The 24,129-nt window shown below is 31.9% G+C and overlaps 5 protein-coding genes across 5 annotated transcripts; 4 read left to right on the top strand and 1 right to left on the bottom strand.

The window, feature by feature from the left end:
- Positions 1-442: 442 nt before the first annotated feature.
- LOC110612647 (E3 ubiquitin-protein ligase AIP2) lies at positions 443-1,129 on the top strand. Its single transcript, XM_021753424.1, has one exon. It carries the CDS (start codon positions 443-445, stop codon positions 1,127-1,129), a length of 687 nt encoding a protein of 228 aa, XP_021609116.1.
- A 2,570-nt stretch (positions 1,130-3,699) lies between these two features.
- Positions 3,700-4,587, top strand: LOC110614109 (putative RING-H2 finger protein ATL21C). Its single transcript, XM_021755588.2, has one exon. It carries the CDS (start codon positions 3,700-3,702, stop codon positions 4,384-4,386), a length of 687 nt encoding a protein of 228 aa, XP_021611280.1. The 3' UTR covers positions 4,387-4,587.
- A 105-nt stretch (positions 4,588-4,692) lies between these two features.
- On the bottom strand, positions 4,693-6,336 carry LOC110612646 (putative UPF0481 protein At3g02645). The gene has a single exon (XM_021753423.1). It carries the CDS (start codon positions 6,334-6,336, stop codon positions 4,693-4,695), a length of 1,644 nt encoding a protein of 547 aa, XP_021609115.1.
- Positions 6,337-7,135: 799 nt separating this feature from the next.
- Positions 7,136-14,488, top strand: LOC110613732 (BRAP2 RING ZnF UBP domain-containing protein 2). Its single transcript, XM_021755004.2, has 12 exons — positions 7,136-7,466; positions 7,610-7,725; positions 8,778-8,886; positions 9,033-9,153; positions 10,202-10,299; positions 11,563-11,669; positions 11,788-12,034; positions 12,128-12,181; positions 12,387-12,530; positions 13,082-13,146; positions 13,823-13,877; positions 13,978-14,488. The coding sequence occupies exons 1-12, from the start codon at positions 7,209-7,211 to the stop codon at positions 14,137-14,139; spliced, it is 1,536 nt and encodes a 511-aa protein (XP_021610696.1). The 5' UTR covers positions 7,136-7,208; the 3' UTR covers positions 14,140-14,488.
- A 2,499-nt stretch (positions 14,489-16,987) lies between these two features.
- On the top strand, positions 16,988-24,129 carry LOC110613882. The gene is made up of 5 exons (XM_021755260.2): positions 16,988-18,137; positions 19,120-19,202; positions 19,956-20,067; positions 23,456-23,508; positions 23,761-24,129. Exons 1-5 carry the CDS (start codon positions 17,087-17,089, stop codon positions 23,902-23,904), a joined length of 1,443 nt encoding a protein of 480 aa, XP_021610952.1. The 5' UTR covers positions 16,988-17,086; the 3' UTR covers positions 23,905-24,129.

Genomic DNA, 24,129 nt, shown 5'->3' with positions numbered 1-24,129 from the left:
AAACAAAGAAAAGCTTAAAAATTTAAATTTACGAAGAAAAAAAAAGTTTTGCAGTTTGTTTTTAATGAAAAGATAATACAGAATTTATTATAAATAAAGTTATAGTAATACCAGTTATTTAATTTAAATATTAATTATTGTGTGGAAACTAATAGTAAATGTCCTGGTTACGGAGTCCCCATTCTCTCCCGTCCGATTGGACGTCAACCAAATCTTTACCAACATATGTGGTAACTACGAATCCTAGATGGATTCTGAGACCATCAGAAATCCGCCGGCGACAAGGAAAACAATAGAAACTAATTGGATTTTCCTTGTAATGGCAGGAGAACATAAACACATCAGACTCTAAAAGCTCACCTCTATATAATCCCATAGCCATAAGCAAGAACATTCGTCATCTGTTATCTCCATACTTTGTGGGTTTCAGTCAGCTTTCAAGATGGCTGCCATGAGAGTTGATGTCAAACTGAATTCTACTAGCTTGTCGCCCAATCCCATGCCGCCACCCTTTTTCTTTTTGGAGCTTCGCCTCCATCGCTATTGCAGAAAATTACTCAGAAACCTTCAAGGAGAGTTGATAGAGATTGGAACCCGCCAAGTTGCTCCAACCTCCGCTTTCCTCTTCGAAATTCATTCCCATGACCTAGTTTCTGAGCAACCATGCAAAAGCCGTCTTAATTATCTTTTCTCTTCCATTAACCTTGATGAGCCTGTCCGCGATTTCTTAGCTGATTACATTGCTCGCGTCCTCGTTTTCATGGCCAATGAGCAACCTTTTGTGGGGCATTATGTGGTGGCAGACACAGACATTACCCTTGAGTGCTTGATTGCCGGAGATCCCATTGATCGGACAATGATAGTAGACGAAGAGCCCCGAGAAGTGGTTCCCAGAGGTGCATCGACTTCTGCACTAAACAAGTTGAAGAAGCAGAGGTTTTTTGCCGAGAAGAGCGGTGATGGCGATGAATTATCCGACGACTGTGTGATTTGCTTGGAGGGATTATCCGGCAGCCGGGAGGCACTCACAAAGATGACATGCAATCATATATTTCATGAAAGGTGCATCTTTGGCTGGTTGAAGGTTCAGAATTCATGCCCGACTTGTCGACGGGAGCTTGAGGATTAAATCCTTCAAGTTTTCAGACACAACTTTTGTTTTCTGCCACAGTTTTTCAGTTGTAGCCATGAAATTTCATTTATTTCGTCAGAATCTGATTCATAGGAAATGATAGTTTAGAAGAAGATTTTTATAGGATTCAATGTTCTGTTTTAGTAAATTCTGCGTTATTCTGTTTTAGGAATAAGACATTTTAAAGGGAACTCTTGTTATTTACTTATCTACTTTAATTAATGCAAGAATGAAGCATCAATGGCCATCTTCCAGGCTAACTCCAAGATCCTGCAGTAACAAGTTGTGTTGCTGCTGCTGTTGGGTCATCATGTCTGAATGTCTGAATACAGATTTGAGTTGTTTTCAAGTTGCTTTAGCAAAACTTCATCTGTGATAAAATAAAATTTGCTAATTTATCATTCTTTTATTGCTGTGAAGAGAAATAAAAAATAAAAAAATGGAGGGGTTGGTTGGTTGGAGCGTGGCCATGGTCGTAATCTGTGTATAAATTTCTATTAAAATAATATAGTTTAACTTTATTAAAATTAATAAACTAAATATATGAAATTTAAAAAATATTATAAATTGAAATATACCATCATTTAATCATCTTATAATCATTTTTTTTTTTAAATTGCAATCTAACAATTTAATATTACTTCTATTTAAAAAAAAACAATTTAATAATACTATAACAATTATCTTAAGTTTAATATATTTTATTAAAAAATTAATTATCACTTCATGTTAAAAATATTATTAATTATAATTTTTTTAATAGTTTTTTTAGAATTTTCTGATACTAATTGGATAAAAACATAGGGAACACCATATATTAATGAAAGATTAATACTTAATGAAAGAAGATTAAATTAAGTATAAATACTAACAGACATTAAAAGAGATCATTTATTATTTCTCACTCTATAAAGAAATTAACAAGATATCTTTTTCTTCTAGTTTAAACTCTTTTATTAATTTCTATAAGTTAATTGTTATGTTTTTTAGAAAATTAAGTGTTTTCTTTGACAAGAAAATTATTTCTCAATTTTTATAAAAAGAAAGAAAATACAGAAAAATAAAATATATTACCATTATTTGAAGAGGAAACGAAGATTTAATTAAGAATAAAGTTGTATTGTAATGAGAAGAAATGTGAATAGACAATCAATAAAAATGATTAATGGTAGAGTATAATGGAAATAGACATTTTGAATTAATTGATCATTATAAATTAGTTAGGGTTTTAATAGACCAACAAATGTCTTAGAAATTTAAGTGAATAATTGAATTTTTTTGGGAGTTTAAAGAGGTCTATGTAATTTTATTGGGTTAAGATTCTAGATAACAAGAAAAATTAAGTAAAAAAAAATAAAGTTCTAGGAAATAATGCACACTAAAAAATATAGAATTATTTTTTAATCCGCTCATTGTGAATTCAAGATATAAATATATAGTTTTCTTAATATAAAAGTTATATAGGACTTTGTGTTGAATACAAGATATATTAGATTTTAATAAATTTGTTATATTTATTAAAAAAAATTTATTTCATCACTTTCCTCAGTATTCAAATTAGAGAAAAAAAATCATTGGAGAGGAGAGAAAAATAAGAGAATTATTTTCTTATTTTTATTTTTTTACTTTTAATATATTTTTCAAATAAATGGGTATGTCAAATTAGAGTTATTTTGCAGGGGTTACATTCGGTCAGTTTGGTTCAAAATCGAATCAAACTGAATAAATCAAAAATTGAAATTTTAATATTTATGAAAATTGAATCGAATCGATTTTGGTCAGAAACTTCGATTTGGTTTGGTTTGATCGATTTTGATTTTTAATAATTTTTTTATTTTTTACACTTTATTTTTAGTATTTTAAAATTTAATTAAAATATTTTAATATTAATATAATTTAATTTCTTTTAATATTTTAAAATTTAATTAAAATATTTTAATATTAATATAATTTAATTTCTCTATATTATTGAAAAAATATATTATTATTACTAATCGGTTCGATTCGATATTTTTGATTTTTTTTTATAAAACTGAACCAAACCGAAATAACTAAAATTTCTGAAAATAAAAACCGAACCGAAACTAAATGTATAAAAAGTCAAATCAAATTTTTAAATCAATTCGATTCGATTAATTTTTTCAATTTGAACCGAATATTGCTCACCTTTTATTTTGTTGATCAATATTTTAAAAATTACATTTATGATGGAAAATAATAAGTTCTACAGTCTGTTTTAATAAAAAGATAATACAGAATTTATTATAAATAAAATTACAGTACTATTAGTGGTAAATTTAAGTTTACTTCTTGTGTTGAAACGAATAATAAATCTTTACTAACATACGTCGGTAACTACGAATCCTCTATTGATTCTGAGACCAACGGACATCTTCCGGCAACAAGGAAAACATAGATACTATTTGGATTCTCCTTGTAATGGCAGGAAAACATAATCACATTTTATTTCAAACTCTAACCTCACCTATATATAACCCCATAGCCATAAGCAAGAACATTCATCATCTGTTCTCTCGATACTTGGTGGGTTTCTGTCAGCTTTCAAGATGGCTGCCACGAAAGTTGATCTCAAACTGAATTCTACTAGCTTGTTGCTCAATCCCATGACGCCACCCATTTTCTTTTTGGAGATTCGCTTCCGTTTCAATTATAGAAAATTACTCAGAAACCTTGAAGGAGACTTGATTGAGATTGAAGCCCGCCCAGTTGGTCCAACCTCCTCCTTCCTCTTCGAGATTCAATCCTCTGACCTATTTTATGAGCAACCGTGCAAAAGCCATCTTTATTATCTTTTCTCTTCCTTTAATCTTGACGAGTCTGTCCGCGATATCTTAGCTTATCGCATTGCTTGCTTCCTCGTGTTCAGAGCCAATCAGCAACCTTTCTTGGCACGTCATGTGGTGGCAGACACAGAAATTACCCGTGACTACTTGATTCATGGAGATTCCGTTGATCTGACAATGATAATAGACGACGAGCCCCGAGAAGTGGTTCCCAGAGGTGCATCGACTTCTTCACTAAACAAGTTGAAGAAACAGAGTTTTTTTGCGAAGAGGAGCGGTGATGGCGATGGATTATCGGACGACTGTGTGATTTGCTTGGAGGGATTATCCGGCAGCCGGGAGGCACTCACAAAGATGACTTGCAATCATATATTTCATGAAAGGTGCATCTTTGGCTGGTTGCAGGTTCAGAATTCATGCCCGATTTGTCGACGGGAGCTTGAGGATTAAATCCTTCCAATTTTCAGATGCCATTTTTATTTTCTCCCACAGTTTTCAGTTGTAGCCATGAAACTTCGTCAAAATCTGTTTCATAGTAAGGGATAGTTTAGAAGATTTTATAGGATTCAATGTTCTGTTTTAGTAAATTCTGCATTTTATAATGTTCTTCTTTCACCTTAAACAGAGCATGCGACAAATTACAATCTTATGTTTGTAACTTTCTGGGAATTTCATGTATAACGGTAAATTCAAGAATGAATGCGTAAATAAATATTTAAATTTTATTAAAATACTTATTCAACACAAGTGAAAAACTTATAGACCGCGGCTATAGACCGAGCAAAAGGCTTGTAATGTCATCAAGAGCAAAAGAAAAATTGCAGCAAGTAACGTAAGAGACTTCCAAGAACCAAACACATAAAGTTTCATGAAATTCTCAACTTTTATGTTCCATCTTCCATCGTAGTACTTGTTAACATCCTCAATCGCTTTGTCCAAGAATGGCACTTTAGTTAATCTAACTGACTTGCTCATTCCATTCCAGAGATCAGCAGCTTCTACATCATTCTTCAAATGGTTCAAAACAATACCCTTTTCTCTAAGCAACTTCACATCCTCTTCTGTGTCAATAATCCCATTCATCAATTCTGTATAACGTGTAAAAATCAACGGTCCTGATGCATTTGATGCTTCATATGCTACTAAGTTTCTTAACACCACCTCTGTGTTCACGTCTAAGCTGACAATGGGAAGGTAAAATGTAAATGTCTTAGCATCAAAACTAATGCTTGAAATGTTATCAGTGGTGGGTAAGAAACGGACCCCGCATTTGGAAAGCTCAGCCACACAAGGAATTGCGATCTCCTCCATCAATGGTGGCTTGTTAACTTCATTGTTTGAGCCCTCGTTTTTCTCTGGTTTTGCTTCTTCTTTGTCTTCAGCAAAAAACAGGTGTTGAACAAGTTGTTTCAAGATGAAAAATCCTGGAAGATTGGAGAGGATTGTCCATGGCAATTTCAGGATGAGTGTAACAGGTCTAGAGAATAGTATTCTCTTCAGGAGACGTATTGGACCTTCGTTGAGCTTTGAAAATAGTTTCGATATTTCACAGAAGAGATCCTTTATGTTACTTGATGGATTCCCAGATGAGCCCTCTTCTTGATCCTCCGCCTCAGTTATCTCTGGCAGCGCTGGAGCTTCAACTTTTGGCACGATCATGTCGTACAAATATTCTAGCAAGTGTGAGCACTGAGAAACAGGGATTTTTTGCATGTCTTTCATCATCTTGAAAGGGGAAAGCTCTTTGCAAAATCCTACAAGCATCGAAAGCAGAGTTTCATCGGCCAATTTTAACGACGAGAATTGAATTTCCAGGATCTTTCTCAAAACAAATAGGGGAATTTGATTCTCAAGCATCACCATATCTCTAAGAATCGCATTGTGAGCTGATTTTCTCCCTGCATAATCAAACAAATGAGACATTCTTGAGGAAACCCTAATCATTATACCTTCTCTTATAGTGTAGATCTGAAGGAACTCAATCATGAAAGACGCATTAATTGCCATCATCCAAGCTAAAGTTTCATGACTAAAATCCAAGAACTTGTGGTAAGAAGCTCGAATCTTGGGTTCAAGCTTCGACAAGTGATCAACAATATGTTGAAACTTGAGGTTCTGGAGTTGTTTTTGGATTCTTTTCGCGGCGGCGAGTTTGTAGCGCTCCATCTCATAGAGCTCCGGTCGCCAATAATGGTAAGGACCGATAGCAACCTGTTGAGGAATGTAGGAATCTGGATTGGAAGCCATTAGGAGTTTGGGAACATTGAAAATGGAGACAGGAACTTCAGAATCATTTTCGAGCTCTTCATCAAGGGATCTGCGAATGTTGATAATCCATAGATGCTCATCAAAGTTGGGATTTGCGTTGGAGCCCATGGTGGAATATCGGAGGGAAGACATTGTTCTTGCTCTGTGGAGAAGTTAATTGATTATAGTGGCAGTTTTTGCTGTGTGTATTTACTGATGGTGGAGTTACCGCAAGAATTTATTGGCTCAAAGCTAACAGTTTTCCTCTTATCCAAATTAATATATATACATATATTGATATATATGTGGGCGTAAAATGAAAAAAAAAAAAAATTCACTAATGTTTTTATAATGGCATTTAAAGACTAATTTATAAAAATATGGAGATTAATTTTAATTAAAAATATAAATTTTAAATTAAAATATTGTAAAAGTATAAAAGTTTTTCATAATAAATTAGAATATAAAACTATAATTAAAAAAGCGTTAAATTATATTGTATTTTTTAATTATCTCATATATAAATATACATAGCAGAACAATTTTTAAAATTTTTTTACATACATTTATTACACGTTGAATATTAATTAAATGTGAGACATTTTATGATTTTTTGAATTATTTATTATTAATTAAATATATATACATTGAGATATATATAAAAATTTTCAATTGTAAATTATCAATTTTTTTTTTGAAAAAAAAAAAAAGAATTTCTTCTTCACACACGCACATAATTTGTTTTGATTAATTTGCTGCTTTGAGCATCCTATTTTATTATATTAATTGAAACTTGAAAAGAAAAGTGGTGTTATGGAGTAAACTCGATCATTAAATTTTATTTTATCTTATAATATATATTTAATTAATAAATAATTAATCACATTTAAATTTAAATTAACAAGTTTCTATTGAATGCCTGTGTATATTAAGTATAGTTTCCACTAGCTTGCAGCACGCTGCCGTGGCATTTTATTGGTTGGCGTATATCTAATTGACTGTGTACGCTATATAATCCTTCTCTGATGCCAAACGGCGCGAATACTCTAACGGAACCTATAACCGACATGTCGCCGAGCTCAAGTGCAGCAGTCTCCGTAACCTCGCCGGAGGACTCTTTCCGGCCGTCGGAAGTGATGATTACAATAGACTATAGCAACTCCTCCACGTCTTCATCATCTCCAATGACTCAGTCCTTTCCTTTCTCATCTGGAAACCCTAGAATAGAAGAGACACGCGGCGTCATGCACCTCTTCTCCAGTGACGGGATTTCCGGTCTTCCCGTATGCTCAATCATTCTCTCTTTCCGTCTCTCCAAGGCTGATTATTGCTTTATCTTTTATTATTAACTTTTTAAAACATTTATGAAGTTAAGATCACAAGACTTGGATAAATATTCACTGTTTTCTCATGTAATGTTGATTAGGCTGGAAGGAAACCTTCTCTGTCTGTTCTTGGGGTGCCAAATCACATGACTTATGCAGATTTCTGCCAGTTTTGCGCCTCTTTTCTTCACCACATATTGGAGATGCGAATAGTTAGGTAAACATTTTCTGGTCAGTACTATAGTTTTAATCGGAGTCAAGTCTACCGGCGTTTGATATAGATATTGCTATTAGAGTTCTGTTGAGAAATGGAGAAAAGGGCCAATTTCAAGTTGGGGAATTATGATACAATATCCTGATAAAAGGGACATTAAGTAAAGTAAGAAGAAATTATGAAATTGGGAATGTAAATGCAGGCCAGTTGAAGGTGAAGGAATCCTAGATATAATGGATGTTGTTTGGGCAATTTTTGTATGATAAGTCAAATGGGTCAGTGTTATAATTAGATACGGGTGCATAAAGTGGATAAGTGATTTTGGAAGTTGGTGTATTATCTAAGTACAAAGCAATTGGAAGCTTTGGGAGGGAGATGGGAATGAGAAAGCAAAATATGAGGGAGCTAAGGTAGAAAGTGGCTTTCATCCTAGTAACGTAGGGCAAGAGAGAAAAGAAGCTCACATTGTATGTTTATGTAACAGGGGGGATCAGTAACAAAAATGTATACTAGATACCAAATATTTGCTTTTGTAGCCTAGTTTCAAGGCTCTCATTTTTCAGCATCAAAATGTGACACTCTTTCTATGTTCAGAAATTGTAGTGATTAAATATAACCTAAGCTACTCAGATATAAGATTAAACTAAGGTACTTCTCGTGTTAAAGATCCTGCATTTGATCTTTTAGGATATGTAGTGTAATCTAGTTGGTCTGCCAAGGTGTGTACTGTAATTAAATTAAAATTTCAATGGTGATTTTTGAAGAGTGGTGTGTATCGAGATTCTTTTTCTTTTTTTGTGGATAGATTTTTAAGATTGAAGGCAAAGAAATGTGTAACAATTGGTGTTTTGACGTTTAAATAAAGAATAACTTATAATAATCTTGCCTTTTGTCCAGTTGTTTATTTCATGAGCAACCACTTATATGCTTCGTCTCCTAGCTCTACCTGGCTCTCCCCTCCCCAACCCCTCTTTTATTTATTTTTTTTCTTGGATCTTGTTGTGTGTATTTGTGCATGTGTTGAGATAGTGCTGATATGTTACTTTATATGGTAGGAATGATGGGATGGAGGATCAATATAGCATCCTGATACAATTTGAAAACCAGGACTCTACAGATAGATTCTTTCAACACTTCAATGGTAGACAATTTAATTCTTTGGAGGTATGGACCTTTATTTTTTAGTTCAATATTCTTAATGATAAGAAGGAAATATAAAAATAATATCCAAAAGTTCTAGGAAATATCATAACTTGATAAATGATTTCTGAATCCCATTATAGATACCTATTAATTTTTATATTATACAGGAAGACGTTTGCCGTGTGCTTTTTATAGTTGATGTACAGTTCACTGGTTATAGTGGTTCGCTTGAAACTCAACCATCCCCAACAAGCACAACTGAGCAGCCTTCATGTCCAGTTTGTCTTGGTATATTTAGTTCTTGCTTCAGAAATTGTTTATTATCTCCTTCTTCGAACCCTTCTTTTTTTTTTTCAAAAGAAACGTTTACTGTTAACTTTTTGTTAGTCATTTCTTTGAATTGAAATTGAATAAATTATTGGACGAAGTTGGATGCTTAGAAATTCTATTTGATTATTTAAGAACATGTTGATTAAGAATGTGTGAATTTTTAAAAGGCAATAGATGCTAATAAGAGGGGAATCCTTTTTCAGAACACTAGAGTCTTGACATCTGTTCTTTCGGTTAAAACTGAAAACATTAATATCCAACTTGCTAGGAGTGAGATGCATAATATATGGTGCTTGATTTCAAGATGTCTCAGCAATAAAAGTTGAGAAGGTTAGAAACTATCAAATTTAGGATGAAACACTAATAGATCTACGCCATAGAATTTGGCTTCTTATTAACTTGGAAGTATGTAGATGCTGTGTTTCATGAAACAAAATAGTAAAACATAGTCCCATCCAATTTGTGCTGGGAGTGTTGAGCAGTTATTACATTTTCCATGGTGAATAACTGTGTCATTTGCCAGACTGTCAGGGGCAATTGAAATTTCTGGTTGCCTTTATGTTATTGAAGTTGCTTGATTTGCTTCAATTCAGCTGTTACAACCATGATCTATAAGTTGTCCTCTGGGGTTCTGTACTTTCACTGCTAGAAAAATTTTTAATTGCAGTATGAGCCAGCTTGCTTTCTTCTTTGTTTCTTATTTTATTCCTTTGCAACTTCATTTCTACCTTATTTCATATATCTATTATGTTTTCTTTGCTTTTCTTCACCGCTGGAAAACTTCATTCCATTAACTGTACAATATGCGCACTGCAACCATGATTAGTGGTTGGGTTAGGTCCATTTCATTGATACTGCTGCAGCTAAAATCATAGTGGTGGTTGTATAAAAAAAGCTTTTACTGAAGGTATTATAACCATGCTGCTTGAGAACAGCATATATACAACTTATTTCAGTGCCATCTCGTATTTTGTATGATTTTCTTATATTTTGTTTCATGTTACAGAGAAATTAGACCAAGACATGGGCGGAATTCTGACTACTATCTGCAACCATTCTTTTCACTGCTCATGCATTTCAAAATGGGAAGATTCTTCTTGTCCAGTAAGTGACTATAATTTTTTTGTACTTTCTTTCTCAGTGTAGTGACTGTTCTATTGCTTAGGGCATAACCTTGTTTAAGAGAAGTATGAAACTGTGACAATGATTTAATTACTTACAAAGTGTAATTGGACCCTTTCATTCCCAAGATGCCACTGTTCTCTGACAAAGAATTGTGGGTGTTAGTTATTTTTACTGCCTAGGAATATAGGATATTAGAATATCCAGTATGTGTAATTGATCAGCTAATATCTAAAACAATCCTAAACTAGATATGTGATGAAATAAGACTATTGTATTACTGCTCATCCTTATCCCCAGGCTAAATATTGATTTAGTGGTGGTTCATTGATTGTGTAGATTGTAGATGATCAAATATCAAACTTGAAGAGGACTGAACTTACAAATCAGCAATGTATAACATGTTGGTAGTTTGCTCTGGAGAATACTTTTTAAATTTCACTGGACCAGTTTGTGGTGTTTTTGTTGAAGATGTCAACTGGGATTATACATTTGAAGCCTTTAGTCATAAGGTTCAATCCAATGATACCTCTATTCTGACTTTTGGAACTAATTATAATCTCTTTGACCAGTAAAGCATGAAATGGTAAAAATTCAGTTGCAAAAGCTCAAGAAAGAGAGTGAATCAATTATGTGATGTCTTCTGAGCTATTACAGACCAATCTTAATTTGGCAAATTGTTGCCATGCACTTTGCCAATTTTTATATATTGTGATGCAAAGCTTAGTCATTTCTGGAGGGAAAAACTTACTAGTAGCTAAAGGGTTGTGTTTCCAAATCTCTTGTTGACAAGATGTAACATCAGCTGAAACGCACACTAATTGTAATACACATTTGATGTTCCTGTTACTTAGGTTCACACAGTTAAACTATTCTTTCTTTCAAGCCATAAGTCTGCATTTTTTATCTTCAATGCCTCTTGTTTTGGACCTTCTATAAGTGTTACTACTATGTGAAGTTTTACGTTAATTTTATTTCTAAGCAAGCATTGTCATCCTGGTTAAGCATGTATGTTGTCCTATATATTGGGGAGAGAAACAAAGTACTAATTAGAGGGCCTGTGCATTAAGCAATGAGCTCTGTTTTTGGTGGAATGCTCAAGCACTAAGTGAGACAGTTACGAATGTTAATGCTGTTATTTCTTTTTGCTATTGGTTAGTACAAATTTTAAGGTCTGCTCAAAATTGCAAGGACAAGATACTTGGAAGCAAGGTAAGCTCATTAATTTTCAACTTTTTTTTTCAGGTTTGCCGATATTGCCAGCAACAACCTGAAAAATCAATCTGTTTTGTATGTCAAACTTCTGAGAATTTATGGCTATGTGTTATCTGTGGTTTTGTTGGCTGTGGAAGGTAATGATTTCAATTTATCCTGTGATTTGCTTGTTCTCTTTCACTGTCCAAATTCTTTTGTAAGAAAGTCCTTTTCATTTTGTGTGCCTCATAACTCTGCTATTCCTTACTGGTATAGGTACAAAGCAGGACATGCCACAAGACATTGGAAAGAAACACAACATTGTTATTCACTTGAATTGGAAACACAGCGAGTTTGGGATTATGTTGGTGATAACTATGTTCACCGACTGATTCAATCAAAAACTGATGGAAAATTAGTTGAATTAAATTCCCACTGTGTGCATGCTAATGATGGTTGTGGAAGTTGTGACTGTGTAAACTCTGGAATTAGTGATGCTCTTCTAAACAGCAAAGTTGAAGCGGTAATGTCTTCTATATTTCATGGTAAAGGATATTGTAATTTCATTGGTTTTATGTCCTTTGCTTTGCAGTAACTCATTCCATATTATTCACAGATTGTTAATGAATACAATGAGCTCTTAGCCACCCAACTTGAGAACCAAAAACTAGTAAGTGTTGTCTTCAGTTTTCCATGTTTGGATTTGTTGAGGCGCCTTTTCTTGAGCTTTTGCTTTATTTTCATCATGATGTTGTCATAATATCTCTAATGGTTGTGCTAAAATGTGTAATCATAAACAAATAAGAGATGTACACTATCCTGTTATACATGGTGCTTTCAGTATCTCTAAATGAATGCAAATGCTCTTCTGATAGTATTTTGAGAATTTGCTTCAAGAAGCCAGAGAGGAAACAGAAAGGGAAATTTCTGAAGCAATTAAAAAGGCTCTTGCACAAAAGTCACAGAAGTTGCAGGCTAAGCTAGACAGGTGTCTCAAAGAGAAGAAATTTCTTGATGAAGTAAGTATCATTCCTGATGTGCAACAGTGGCTTAACGAGAATTTATGTGTGATGTTCTATATTATGATAAATTATACTCCCTCCATCCATAAATTTCGTCCACCTTTCCATCTTTAGACGTCACAAAATATTGTCCATTTTCTCTTTTTCTTTACATTATGGTTAATGTATAATTTGACTATTATGATCCTAATTTGTCATATTTTCAACAGAATCCCTTATTAATAGTTTATTTTTTGTAAATATGAATTCAAACCATATCTTATTATTTAATTGAAACCATATGTTATTACTAATGATTTTATTATTTCAATGAAACTTAATATCATTTTATATTAAAAATGGGTATAATTGGAAAGTTAATAGAAAAAATTTGTCATTTTAACTAAAACAACTATCACTTCTTAATCTGTGTGAAAAAATAAAGTGGACAAAAATTATGAGACGAAAAGAGTAATATATGTTTCTATTATTTATGATATTTCCATTTCAAAATTTTAGAATTTGACCATTTGTTTGTTAATTATCACTTTTGTTTCTTTTGCATATAGCTCAATGAGAATCTTTTGAAAAATCAGGAGATATGGACAGCAAAGATATTAGAGATTGAGGAGAGGTATGTTTGGTTTGTGAAAAAACTTTAAGCTGTGCTGGGTGTTGCACTGAGTTCACACCATTATGCTTGACAAAGAATACACACGAGTTTTGTAGTAGTTTATAGGAGTCATTGCAATGATGGTGATGATTTCCCAGGGATGTTTTTGAATTCTCACCATAATTTGTCCAATTACATTTCCTACATTTCTGTAGTAGTCCTATTTTTGGGTACATCTGGGACTTCTAGTGGGGAGGGTGCACGGGGATTGAATTTCTATCCTTCTATTATGAGACAAGCACTTGATGTTAGGCTGTTAACCTAATGGCATAGTGGTTCCATTTAAATTATCACATTTTTACTTTTAATTTCACAGAGTTACAGGGCAATTAATTATGGTCTTGTTCTAGACAACTTCAGTCCTCCCATATTTCCTTTGCAACTGTTGTATATTACCATGCCATTTCCAAGTCCAATGAGTCAGATGTGAAGTGAAAATTTTTGGAGCTTTTGTTGTAGATAACAGGGAAGCTAGACCATTTGTAAACACATCCTTGATGTCTTATTAACATATATTCTCCAGAAATTTAGAGTACTGCTAAATATGCGTAAAATTACCTGCTTAATAGCATTTTTACACTGCTTTATTTCTGTTGTACTTGACATTGGGTATTATCTTGAGTTCAAATGTTTCCAGGGAGAAAAAAGCTCTGAAAGTGAAAGATGATAAAATTCATGAGCTAGAAGAACAGGTTTGTCAATTTTGATGTTGGGCCAGCTTGTATCTTATTGTTAAGCAGCATCTGGATCTGTAATTTGTGGGAAAATGGCTTCTTTTCCATGTGATTGTAGCTTAGAGACTTAATGGTGTACCTAGAAGCTGGAAGAACAATGGAGCAGGTGTCAATTTCAAATGAAATTAAGGATGGAACCGTCTTGCCAATATCCGTGGAGTCTTCTTCAGGGGCCAAAACCAAAGGTGCAAGAAAAGCTAATAACCGTAGGAAAAGCTGACTTGGAAGCTCACTTGGTTCAAGAATGTGCATATTTTCATTCATTTCAAGTCTTTTTCTTTTTTTGAGGGCAATGGGTTATTCATAGTATCCCATGCTCTTCTGTCTGGATTTAGTAGTCTGCTACATTTATCATAATTAGTGTAGCAAAATTGCATGGATCAGGAGTTCTGTTTCCCCTAGTTTCCGTGGTCGGCCTGAATCCAGGATTTCTAGAGAATTGTAGCTGACAGATGTACATACTCTGATTGTGTTTTTAAATGGAATTAAAGAAAAATGATAGGTGTAATCATATACTGAATAGTGTATTTATTGGCGATGCCATTGGGGTTTAGCTGAGGTTAGTAGACGATGGTAAATGAAGTGTAATTATGGATTTGCTCTATTTGCTATGCTCAGGAGTTTGAGAAAGAAAAATTCTGGGATGCCGTAATATAAGAACACACTTGCATATGTAGAGCAATGATTATTTTGTATTGAATTATTTAAAAATATTTTTAAAGTAAAAATAAATTAATTTTTTATTTAAATAAAAGAATTTTTTAAAAAATAAATTAAATTCCTTTTTTAGGCTATGCATTTTAAGATATGATCTTTAATGTCTTTTGGGCTTCTGGTCTTTTTCTTATGTTTTTGTATTGTTCTTTGGATTGTAGCACATTTTATATATACTTTGCTACATTTTATTGCTTTTCATAAAAAAAAAAAGTGAAAAAAAAAATATTAAAAAATGTTTATGAGAGGGAGAGTAAAAATATTTGTGATAGAGGTGCATTGGGCGGCCTTTGACGGAGAAAGAAAGACATGTCGCATTTGTAAAGCGTCGTAATTTTTTTTTTTTTTTTACAGAAAATGATCTGCCTGTTTTATTAACCAATAATAAATAATTATAATTTTTATTATACTCTTAATAAATCGATTCAAATCGAAATAATTAATTTATTATAAATATTAAAATTATAAAAAATAAATTATTATAAATTATTAAAGATAAATAATTAAATTATTATAAAAAGTGAATTTTAATGTATAATTATTTTGTTAATAGAATATTTTTTATAGAAGTATTAAATTTTGGCATACTAAATAGTTTCATATTTTATAGCAATATTATATATTTTTTTTATTTCATTACTTTAAAATTTATAATACAATTTGTATAAAATTTAATATATCTTGATAGGGATTTGTATCAAAATATTTTAAATGTTTACTAGATATCAGGAAGTATTACTTTATCATAAATTAAATCACAAACTCTAAATGAAAAATTAATAAAATCATAAATTATAAAGTTAAAAACTAATAAAATTATATAATATTTTTTTGCATTTTTTTCATTTTTTATCGTATCAAAATAATTTAATTGTTTGTATTTTTTTTTTCATGCATCTACAGCTTCTACTATACAAAATTTATATAAATTTTGTAAAATTAATTTGTTTCTTTGTATTAAAATTGCTTATTTTAATAGAGTTGAAAAAATATTTATTTTAAATATGTTATAAAATATTTTGATATAAATTAAATGTTAAATAATTTAGAGAGTTAGGGATTCAAAGTTTATACCATAGATAAAATATTTAATTTAAAACTATTATAAAATATCTTTATACAAATTGATATTTAAAGAATTTAATAATTAAGAATTCAAGATTAATTAAAATAGATAAATTAATTAACAAGTTTTTTATATAATAAAGATTAAATAATAAACTTTTTATATAAATATATAAAACTTTCTAATATAAACATGGTAAAAACACATTATTATTATTTTTTTCTATTATCACATCTTATAAATATGAAATTACTTGGGAAAAACATTTTTCTCAAATTGATGTAAAGAAATTTTATTATTGTTCACTTTTTTTTAAATTATAGTAATATATAAATTGATTATTATAATTTTATTTATAAATATTTTTAAAAATATCTTTTAATATTTAATAAAATTTAATGTATTTTAAATGATATAATTAAAAATTAATAAAAAATTATATTTTTTAATATGTGTAAAAAGTAAAATAAATAAAAATTATAGGATGAATGGAGTAAAATTTCATTTATAACTAAAATATTTACTTTTTTATCCATATCAAATAATATTATTTTCATTTATAAATATTAATTTATTTTTTAATTTTTTAATATATCACAATTTAAAAAGTGTAACATTGTATAAAATATATTTTGAATTTATATAAAAATAATTATACTCATTGCAATAAATCTTATATAAATTTATTTACCAAAAGAAATATGAATTTAGCAAACATATTTTTGTAAACCCAGTTTCGATCTCCCGGTCCAACTCAAGCAACAAAGCTCTCACAATACACTCAATAATAACGGATCAAGTAGTTTTTATATTAAATTCGACTGAATTTTAATAAAATATATTTAAATAATTATAATTAAATTTAAAAAATAATATTAGTTTGAATTATATTTAAATTTTATATATAAAATATTTAATGTTTAAATTTATTTATATAAATAATTAATTTAATATAAAAAATATATTTTATAATAATATTTATAAATTTTTTTATATATTTTTATTTAAAAATTAAAATTTAAATATTTTTTAAAAATATTAAATTTTTTAAAAATATTAAATTTTTTAAATGAAAATAATTAATGAATAATATTTTTATATAAATTATTAATTAAAATTTATATAATTAAATAGATTTGAGTGTTATTTAAATAATAATAATTAAATTTAAATTTAAATTAATTTTTAATCGAATTTCGAAAAAATTTGAATATTTGATAATATAAATAAGACTGGGATTTGGACGGTTAATTTTGGCGAGTACTTTGCGTCCCCACCTAAACCCCAGCCACCACCAGGGTCGCTGGCACCCTTCTTCACTCTCAAACCCTAGTCCATTTTCTTTTATTCTTTCTCACCAAAATTTTTTTCACCTTCTTCACCTTTCATGGCTCTCTCCGTCGCCAGACCCAGACACAGATCCCTCACTAACCCTTTTCTCATCCACTTATTTTCTACTTCTTCGTCGTCGTCCTCTTCAACCCCACCCACCGACCAATTTGCTGATCAAGATGCCACCAATTCTCATTCGCTGCACTCGCAACCACCGCCACCGCCACAGCAACAGCAACAGCAACAGCAACCCTCGTTTTCTTCCTACTTCACTGATGTCAAAGCCAGCCTCAAGCAACAGCCGCAAAACCCACAATCCCAAGACCAAATAAACAGACCAAATTTGCCTCCTCTAAGAGGACACTCGAATGTCAATCCTTCTTTCTCAAGACCCCAAGGTAAAATTGTTTCTTTAGAAGAAATAAGAAAGAATCTCGCCGAGTTCCGTCGTAGATCCTCTGTTCCGCCTCCAACTGAACCCAAAACTTCAGGACCTGAGCAACAGCAACCGCAGCAGCTACTCTCGTTCCAAGAACTCTACAAGAGAAACATGATGAGGAAGTCAGAGGATGCTCATGGCAGTACTGAATTTAGCCCCATTAATAACCAAAAGCCTATTTCTGGGGATCTGTCATTTGAAGTAATTAGAGAGAGTTTGCGACTGATGAAGTCAAAAGCACCCACAAATACGGGTAAAAGGAGTGAAGACGCAATGTCGTTTTCCGCTTTAAAGGACAGATTGAAACTAAAACCCATGGATAAAAATGAATCGACGAACTCCACTGTGATTGGTGGGAGCCAGGGACTGCCACTGGGAGATTTTGAAAAGGAGGATGCCAGTGTTAAAGAAGGAATGAGTACAGAATTTGTGAAAATGTATAGCTATGGAGAGTTGGGGCAGAAGTTGAGGATCCTGCGGCCAGAGGTGAAGGAGGGGGAGAAGGGATGGTTTTCGTTGGAGGAGTTGAATGAGAGGTTGAGGAAGTTGAGGGAAATGGAGGAGAAGGAGGCTGAATCAAGGATTGGTGGTAAAATTATGAAGGATGTGAAACAGAGCTTGGTGAGACTTAAGCAGTTAGACGAGGAGAAGACCAGGAAAATTTCAAGTGAGTATCCAAAAAAAAGAAAAAAAACTTTGTGCAAGTATTTAAAACGCTAAGATTGAGCAATCATTTATGGTGGGAACCTTGCAAATTCTGGTTTGATTACTTATTGATATTTACCTGGTGATTTTCAAGTTGTTAAAGATTGTATGTTTTTTTGTTTGTGTGTTTTTCACTATTTTGTAATAGGGGAGTAGAAGGAATGATGATTAGGAGCTTCCTGATTTAATAAAAGTAAGCATACACGTAAAATTTGTCCATAGTGTTCAATTAGCACAGAGCTTTTATTTTACTTTGAACTTTTTGGTGGTGAGAAGAAATGAGAAATTTAGGGATAATATGCATGGGTTATCTTATAGATTGTATGTGATGGAAAAGAAAGAGAGATGAGGTCCTCCTAAGTCCTAATATTATTAGACAAGATGTAGATGATGGTTTTGCATGACTTATGTTCAAACTCTTATTTTAGAATGCTTTATGATGCGGGAAAAAGAATTTTGGAATTCAACTCCACTTTTACTAACAGAAAAAATGTAACTTTCAAATTTTCTGGCAGAATGGTAAAGACTGGAGGATTGCATATACACTCGCCCATGTTAAGTTCTTCCAACTTTTTTAAAGTGGTCCTCATTTGATAAAAAGATTTAAATGTTTCAAAATGATAAATTATAAACTTTTCTTGGTTTGGAACTCGGGTTTGACTGCCCGAATGATTATTTTGGCTCAATAAAAATTGAAAAGAAAAAAAGTTAGTTAGGAAGCAAGAGATGTTTGATGAATTAATGAGATGAATGCTATATAGTTTGGATATTTGTGAAACTTAATTTCTTCATATTGTAAGTGAAAGCATGCCACCTTATTGAAGATGCCAAAAGTTACTCATGAAATGTTCATTTTTCTAGTGGGAATACTACTTGCTGATGTTTGTTCGATATGGTCTTGAATATTTTAAGAGATGATAGTTAATGATTGGATTTGTTGTCAGTCCAAAGGCTAAATCTCTTGGGTCAGTGGGGTACCACTCCAAAGTATATGTTGCATCCTCCAAAGGAAGACTTAGTTGAAAAGGCAAGTATAAGTTTCTTTCTTTGTTATCAACTTCACTTTTGTCAGACAGCAGGGAAGTTCATATTTCTGCAAGATTGAGTTAATATTTTTACTTAGCCTCCCTAACATTTAATTTTGACATCCACTGTATCAGCATTAATAATTATGCCATGCTTCTGGATACTGGTTTGACGACTCTAAAATGCAATTGAATAAGGCTTTTATAGGAAATTTGACTTAGGTCTTTTTATAGTTGTTATTTCTGAACCATGCCCCTCTTTCTTTCTTCTAATTTTTTGAATTTCATAATTAATTTGGGAGGCAGTGGGAGAGAAGTGTGTGTATCGTTCTTTGTTTATGTATTTTTTTTTAGGATTAAAAGACTTTATATAACAGGATGGTTCCATGTTGGGTTCATGTGATCATATGAAAATCTTTCCAAGCTGTATATAGCTCTTCAAATCATAATTTTTGTGTTTCTTATCTCACCCAAATTAACTCCTTATCATGAGAAAAGCATCTCAAAGAGAGGAGCTAGTAGTAGTAAGTCACACTTTTTATAGGATTGCCACTGGATATGCTTCATATTTGAGGTTTTTGTTGGGTTTATTTTGCCTCTGATAATTTTATATTCTGTCCTTTTATATCCAAAGAATACAAGGGAATTTATTAGCAATTGCATGGTTATACTATCTTGAAGAGTTGAAGTTCCCTTTTGTAAATTAGGAAATATTTATATATTTGTTCTTATATCTTACTTTATGGCTTGTGCAGTATTTCCATCCAGATAATATGTCTTCTGCAGAGAAATTGAAAATCGAGCTTGCCAAGGTTAGAGAAGAATTTAAAATGTCTGAGTCAGACTGTGGATCCTCGCGTGTTCAAGGTGAACAACTCCCATTCCTTTTTATTATGATTTGTGCCGTGTGGATAGGAGTGATGACAGTCTTAGTTATCTTTTTGCAAGAAATTTCTGCATAATCTATACTTTTCTTTCATTATGAATTGTGCAGTGTGGAGAGAGTGTGACATTTGTGGTTATTTGTTGCAAGATATATCTGCATAATCTATATTCTTCATGTGCACATAGTTGACTGTTTTGAGAAAATCTCATGATGACATTGTTTCTGGAATTGTGAATAGTGTCTTTGATTTAGTGTATATTAAAGTCAGTTAACACAAATGAATTAGGTAGAATACACTTTAGTCCCTTAGTTTAACATAATTAATAGATCGGTCTCTATATTTTTAAAATCGAACACTTCAATCCGTTAGTAATCAGTCAACAGGTCAAAAGGAGAATACATTTCAAATACCTAAAATACCTTTATGAACACTTAAATCCTTGTCAATATGGATGAAACATCTTATATTGTATAAATTACACTTTAGTTCTTGAGTTTTAGCGCAATTAACGAAATAATTATTGTACTTTTAAAATCAAACTTTTAGAGAGCTATATATTCAGTGCGTCTAAAATTATAGTTCTTCCATTCATCATAAACGTTAGTTCAAAACTAGTGGGTAGTTAAACTTCTGAAAGTATGATTTTCTTGTTAAAATACTCTTTGTAAATGTCTACAATCTACTTAAAAATTACTTGGTACCACTTAAAAATCATTGAAGTTGTAAGTCTTTTCTGAAAGTTTTGAAATCATTAGGTATTAAGATATTTAAATAAAATTAAAGGACAAAAAAAGTGTTTACAAATTAGTTGAATGTGATAATCTGGACAAGATTTAATGGAGATTTAAGTGTTCTTTCAAATGAAAAATGAAAATGTTCATATTTTAATAGATGAGGGGAAATGGATGAAACGCTAGCTCTTCAACCTTCTTAATATAAAGGGGTAATAAAGATATTTTCATGCATTTAATGGCAAGAAATGGATGGAAAAATTAGAGTTTAGACGGACTGATTCTATAGGAATTTAAGTGTTCGGTTTTAAAAATATAGGGATTTATTCATTAATTACGCTAAAAGTTAAGGACTTAAGTGTATTTTACCTATTTAAAAAGGGTAATAAAGGTATTTCTACACTTTTAACAGCAAAAAAAAGATGAAAGAACTTTTAATTTCAACGGATTGATTATAGAGGAATTTAAGTGTTCGGTTTTAAAAATACAAGGATCAATCTGTTAATTATGCTATAACTCGGGACTAAAGTATAATTTATCAAATAAATTATTGTAATGAAAAACATGAATTGACTATGAACCACTTTTAGGGCTGGCTAGTTGTTCTGGGAAACTCTCCCTTTAATGATTGTGATTTAGGTTTCAAGTCAAGCCCTATCATTTCTTTAGAATGAAGCAGTTCGAATCTAGTACGGTTTCACTACCCTCTTGGTGTCAACTACAGCTTAGTTTGCTTAACCTTTGCCACATTCAACAATTTGCCTCTTCTCACACAGCATTGAGGTTTATCTCTTGCATTTTTTTTTCTAACAAAGTTAAAGGGAAAAAGTTGGTTGGAAAGAAGACCAAAACAAAGTAGCAGTCAAGAGAACAAAAGATATATCCACTAGGGAGGGGATAATATGGAATGACTTTAATATTTAAACTTTTTAAGGAACAGAGATACTAGTCCTGAAAGCTGTAGAGTGGTAGACAGCAGGGCAGTGAAAAAATGGATTATGAAAATCTGGGGAGAGAATATTTCTTTTTTGTAATGGAGATTAAATTCCCATTTAACTGAAGTTTCAGCAGAAATTGTATCTTGGCAATCTTTCTGGTGCAAGATTGAATTGCTAGTTTGTGGGGAGAAGCACTCTGAAAGCTCAGTTGATTTAAGCTTTTGGTGTAGATAACACAAGTCCCCAATTTTTTTTTCTTTATCTTTTTATGGGTCCAGAGATCCCCCAAACAAATGTTTTGGATTTGCGACAGATTCTGCTTAACCATTTTTCCTTCCTTTTCTACCTATTTTCTTGCAACTAAACAAGACAATTGAATGGAAATAAGATCTCGTTAAGAGAGAAATCTTCAATCTCTTGAAATGTACTTTTGAGAAGTTAATTAAGGATTTTCAGCTGCTCTGTAATGTATCAATATATTCAGTACAAGGCAAAGCTGAGAAACTTTTCTTTTTCTTGATAACTCAAATGTGAAGGAAAATGAAACCAGCGAAAAACATAAGCAGAGGAAACTTAAACAGCTACTCCTTGTTCATAACTGATTACTATTACTTCTTTTGGTTCCTTCTTGTTTTGGCTATGAGAGAAACCTTTGGTAACCTTGACCTATCAATATATTCAGTACAAGGCAAAGCTGAGAAACTTTTCTTTTTCTTGATAACTCAAATGTGAAGGAAAATGAAACCAGCGAAAAACATAACCAGAGGAAACTTAAACAGCTACTCCTTGTTCATAACTGATTACTATTACTTCTTTTGGTTCCTTCTTGTTTTGGCTATGAGAGAAACCTTTGGTAACCTTGACCTATAAATGGATCAACTTGAGCTAGTAACAGCTAAATTTCATATAAGATAATATGAATTATTTTTAAAACAATCACCTAAAATTTTTTGAACTAACAAAAATGGACTATTATTTGGTGCCGGTGGATTGTGACACTTAATGTATATGAAGGCTTGTTTAGGAGAGAGCAATTTCTATGGTATTCAAACGGAACAGTGCCCATGTTGATGAATAGATCTTGAAGTGACTTTGGACTTGCATATTTGGTATGAAGGTTCTTCGGAGATGATGCGTAATTCCCTGTTAGGCCATCAGCTAGGACAGAGATTATCATTTGATCCTTCAGAGGATTAACAATTTGTGGTTTTGAATTTGTCAACAAGTTGCTATAGTATTGGACTTTTTTCGAGTTGTATTAACAACTGGGGCATTTTGCCTTGTATTTGCTAGTTCAGATTGTCTGGTGAACCAGCATGGAAAATAGGTTCAGACTATTCACATCTCTTTCTCTCTCATATAATTTTTACAAGCTATTTTTTAGTTGTTGCCTTCTTGCATTTCTCCTGAAACTCAAATAATTGAACTTCAAAATTTTTATTTTCAGAAGTAAAATCGTAATATTCAGTTGTGCATTTTATCTCTGTCTACTTTTTCTTTAAATAAATCATATTTCCTATTTAGCTCTGTTTCTTTCCATTTCATTGTTGGTAAACTACATTAATTGCTACTTATGTTTTGTGAGATACGAAACTTTCATTAATTGCTACTCATGGTTTCACCTTGTCCATTGTTTTTTTCACCTTCCATTAATTGCTACTCATGGATTACTAATGTTCGTTTATTAATTGCTTTGCAGTGGCACTACTGACGACTAAGATCAAGCACCTATCATCAGTTCTTCACAAAAAGGTAAAATTGAAGCTAAATGAGTTCTCATTTCTCAATTTGCATTTAGTGTACATGTCATCTATTCACGAGCATCCATTTGCTGGTTATTCAGTGGGGTTAAGATGAAAAGTTGTGATTAACCTTACCTTCCCCAGAAAAAGGGGAAATTGTTGAATTTAGCTGTACTGAGACTAAGTTTATTACAAGCTGGAATTTGGGTTGTGTGAATGTGGTTGAAATATATAAGATGTTGGTATTTTAATTTTGGTGCAGGATAAGCACTCTCGAAAGGGTCTTTTAGCAATGGTACAAAGGAGAAAGAAGTTGTTGAAGTATCTACGAAGAACAGACTGGGATTCTTACTGCTTAGTTCTGTCTAAACTTGGTCTCCGAGACAATCCAGATTTCAAGCATTAGAAATAGACTAGTCACTGTTGTTTTTGTTTTTGAATCCAGGTGGTTAATTTTTTTTTTTTTTTAATGTAATTCTTGCATGATTGGATAAAGCTCTGCTTGTTTTCGTTTTCTAAGAGCTTATTCATTAAACTATGGAATATTTTGAGGCTAATACTTGAGAAAAGAAGAAATTATCATACCTTCAGTGCAATAAAAGAAAAGAGTCTCAGCTATATTTGTGTGTTA

This window comes from Manihot esculenta, chromosome 4 (genome assembly GCF_001659605.2).
Source record: "Manihot esculenta cultivar AM560-2 chromosome 4, M.esculenta_v8, whole genome shotgun sequence".
Taxonomy (NCBI): Eukaryota; Viridiplantae; Streptophyta; class Magnoliopsida; order Malpighiales; family Euphorbiaceae; genus Manihot; species Manihot esculenta.
The sequence above is the reverse complement of the archived record's forward strand: the minus strand, read 5'-3'. Positions and strand labels throughout refer to the sequence as shown.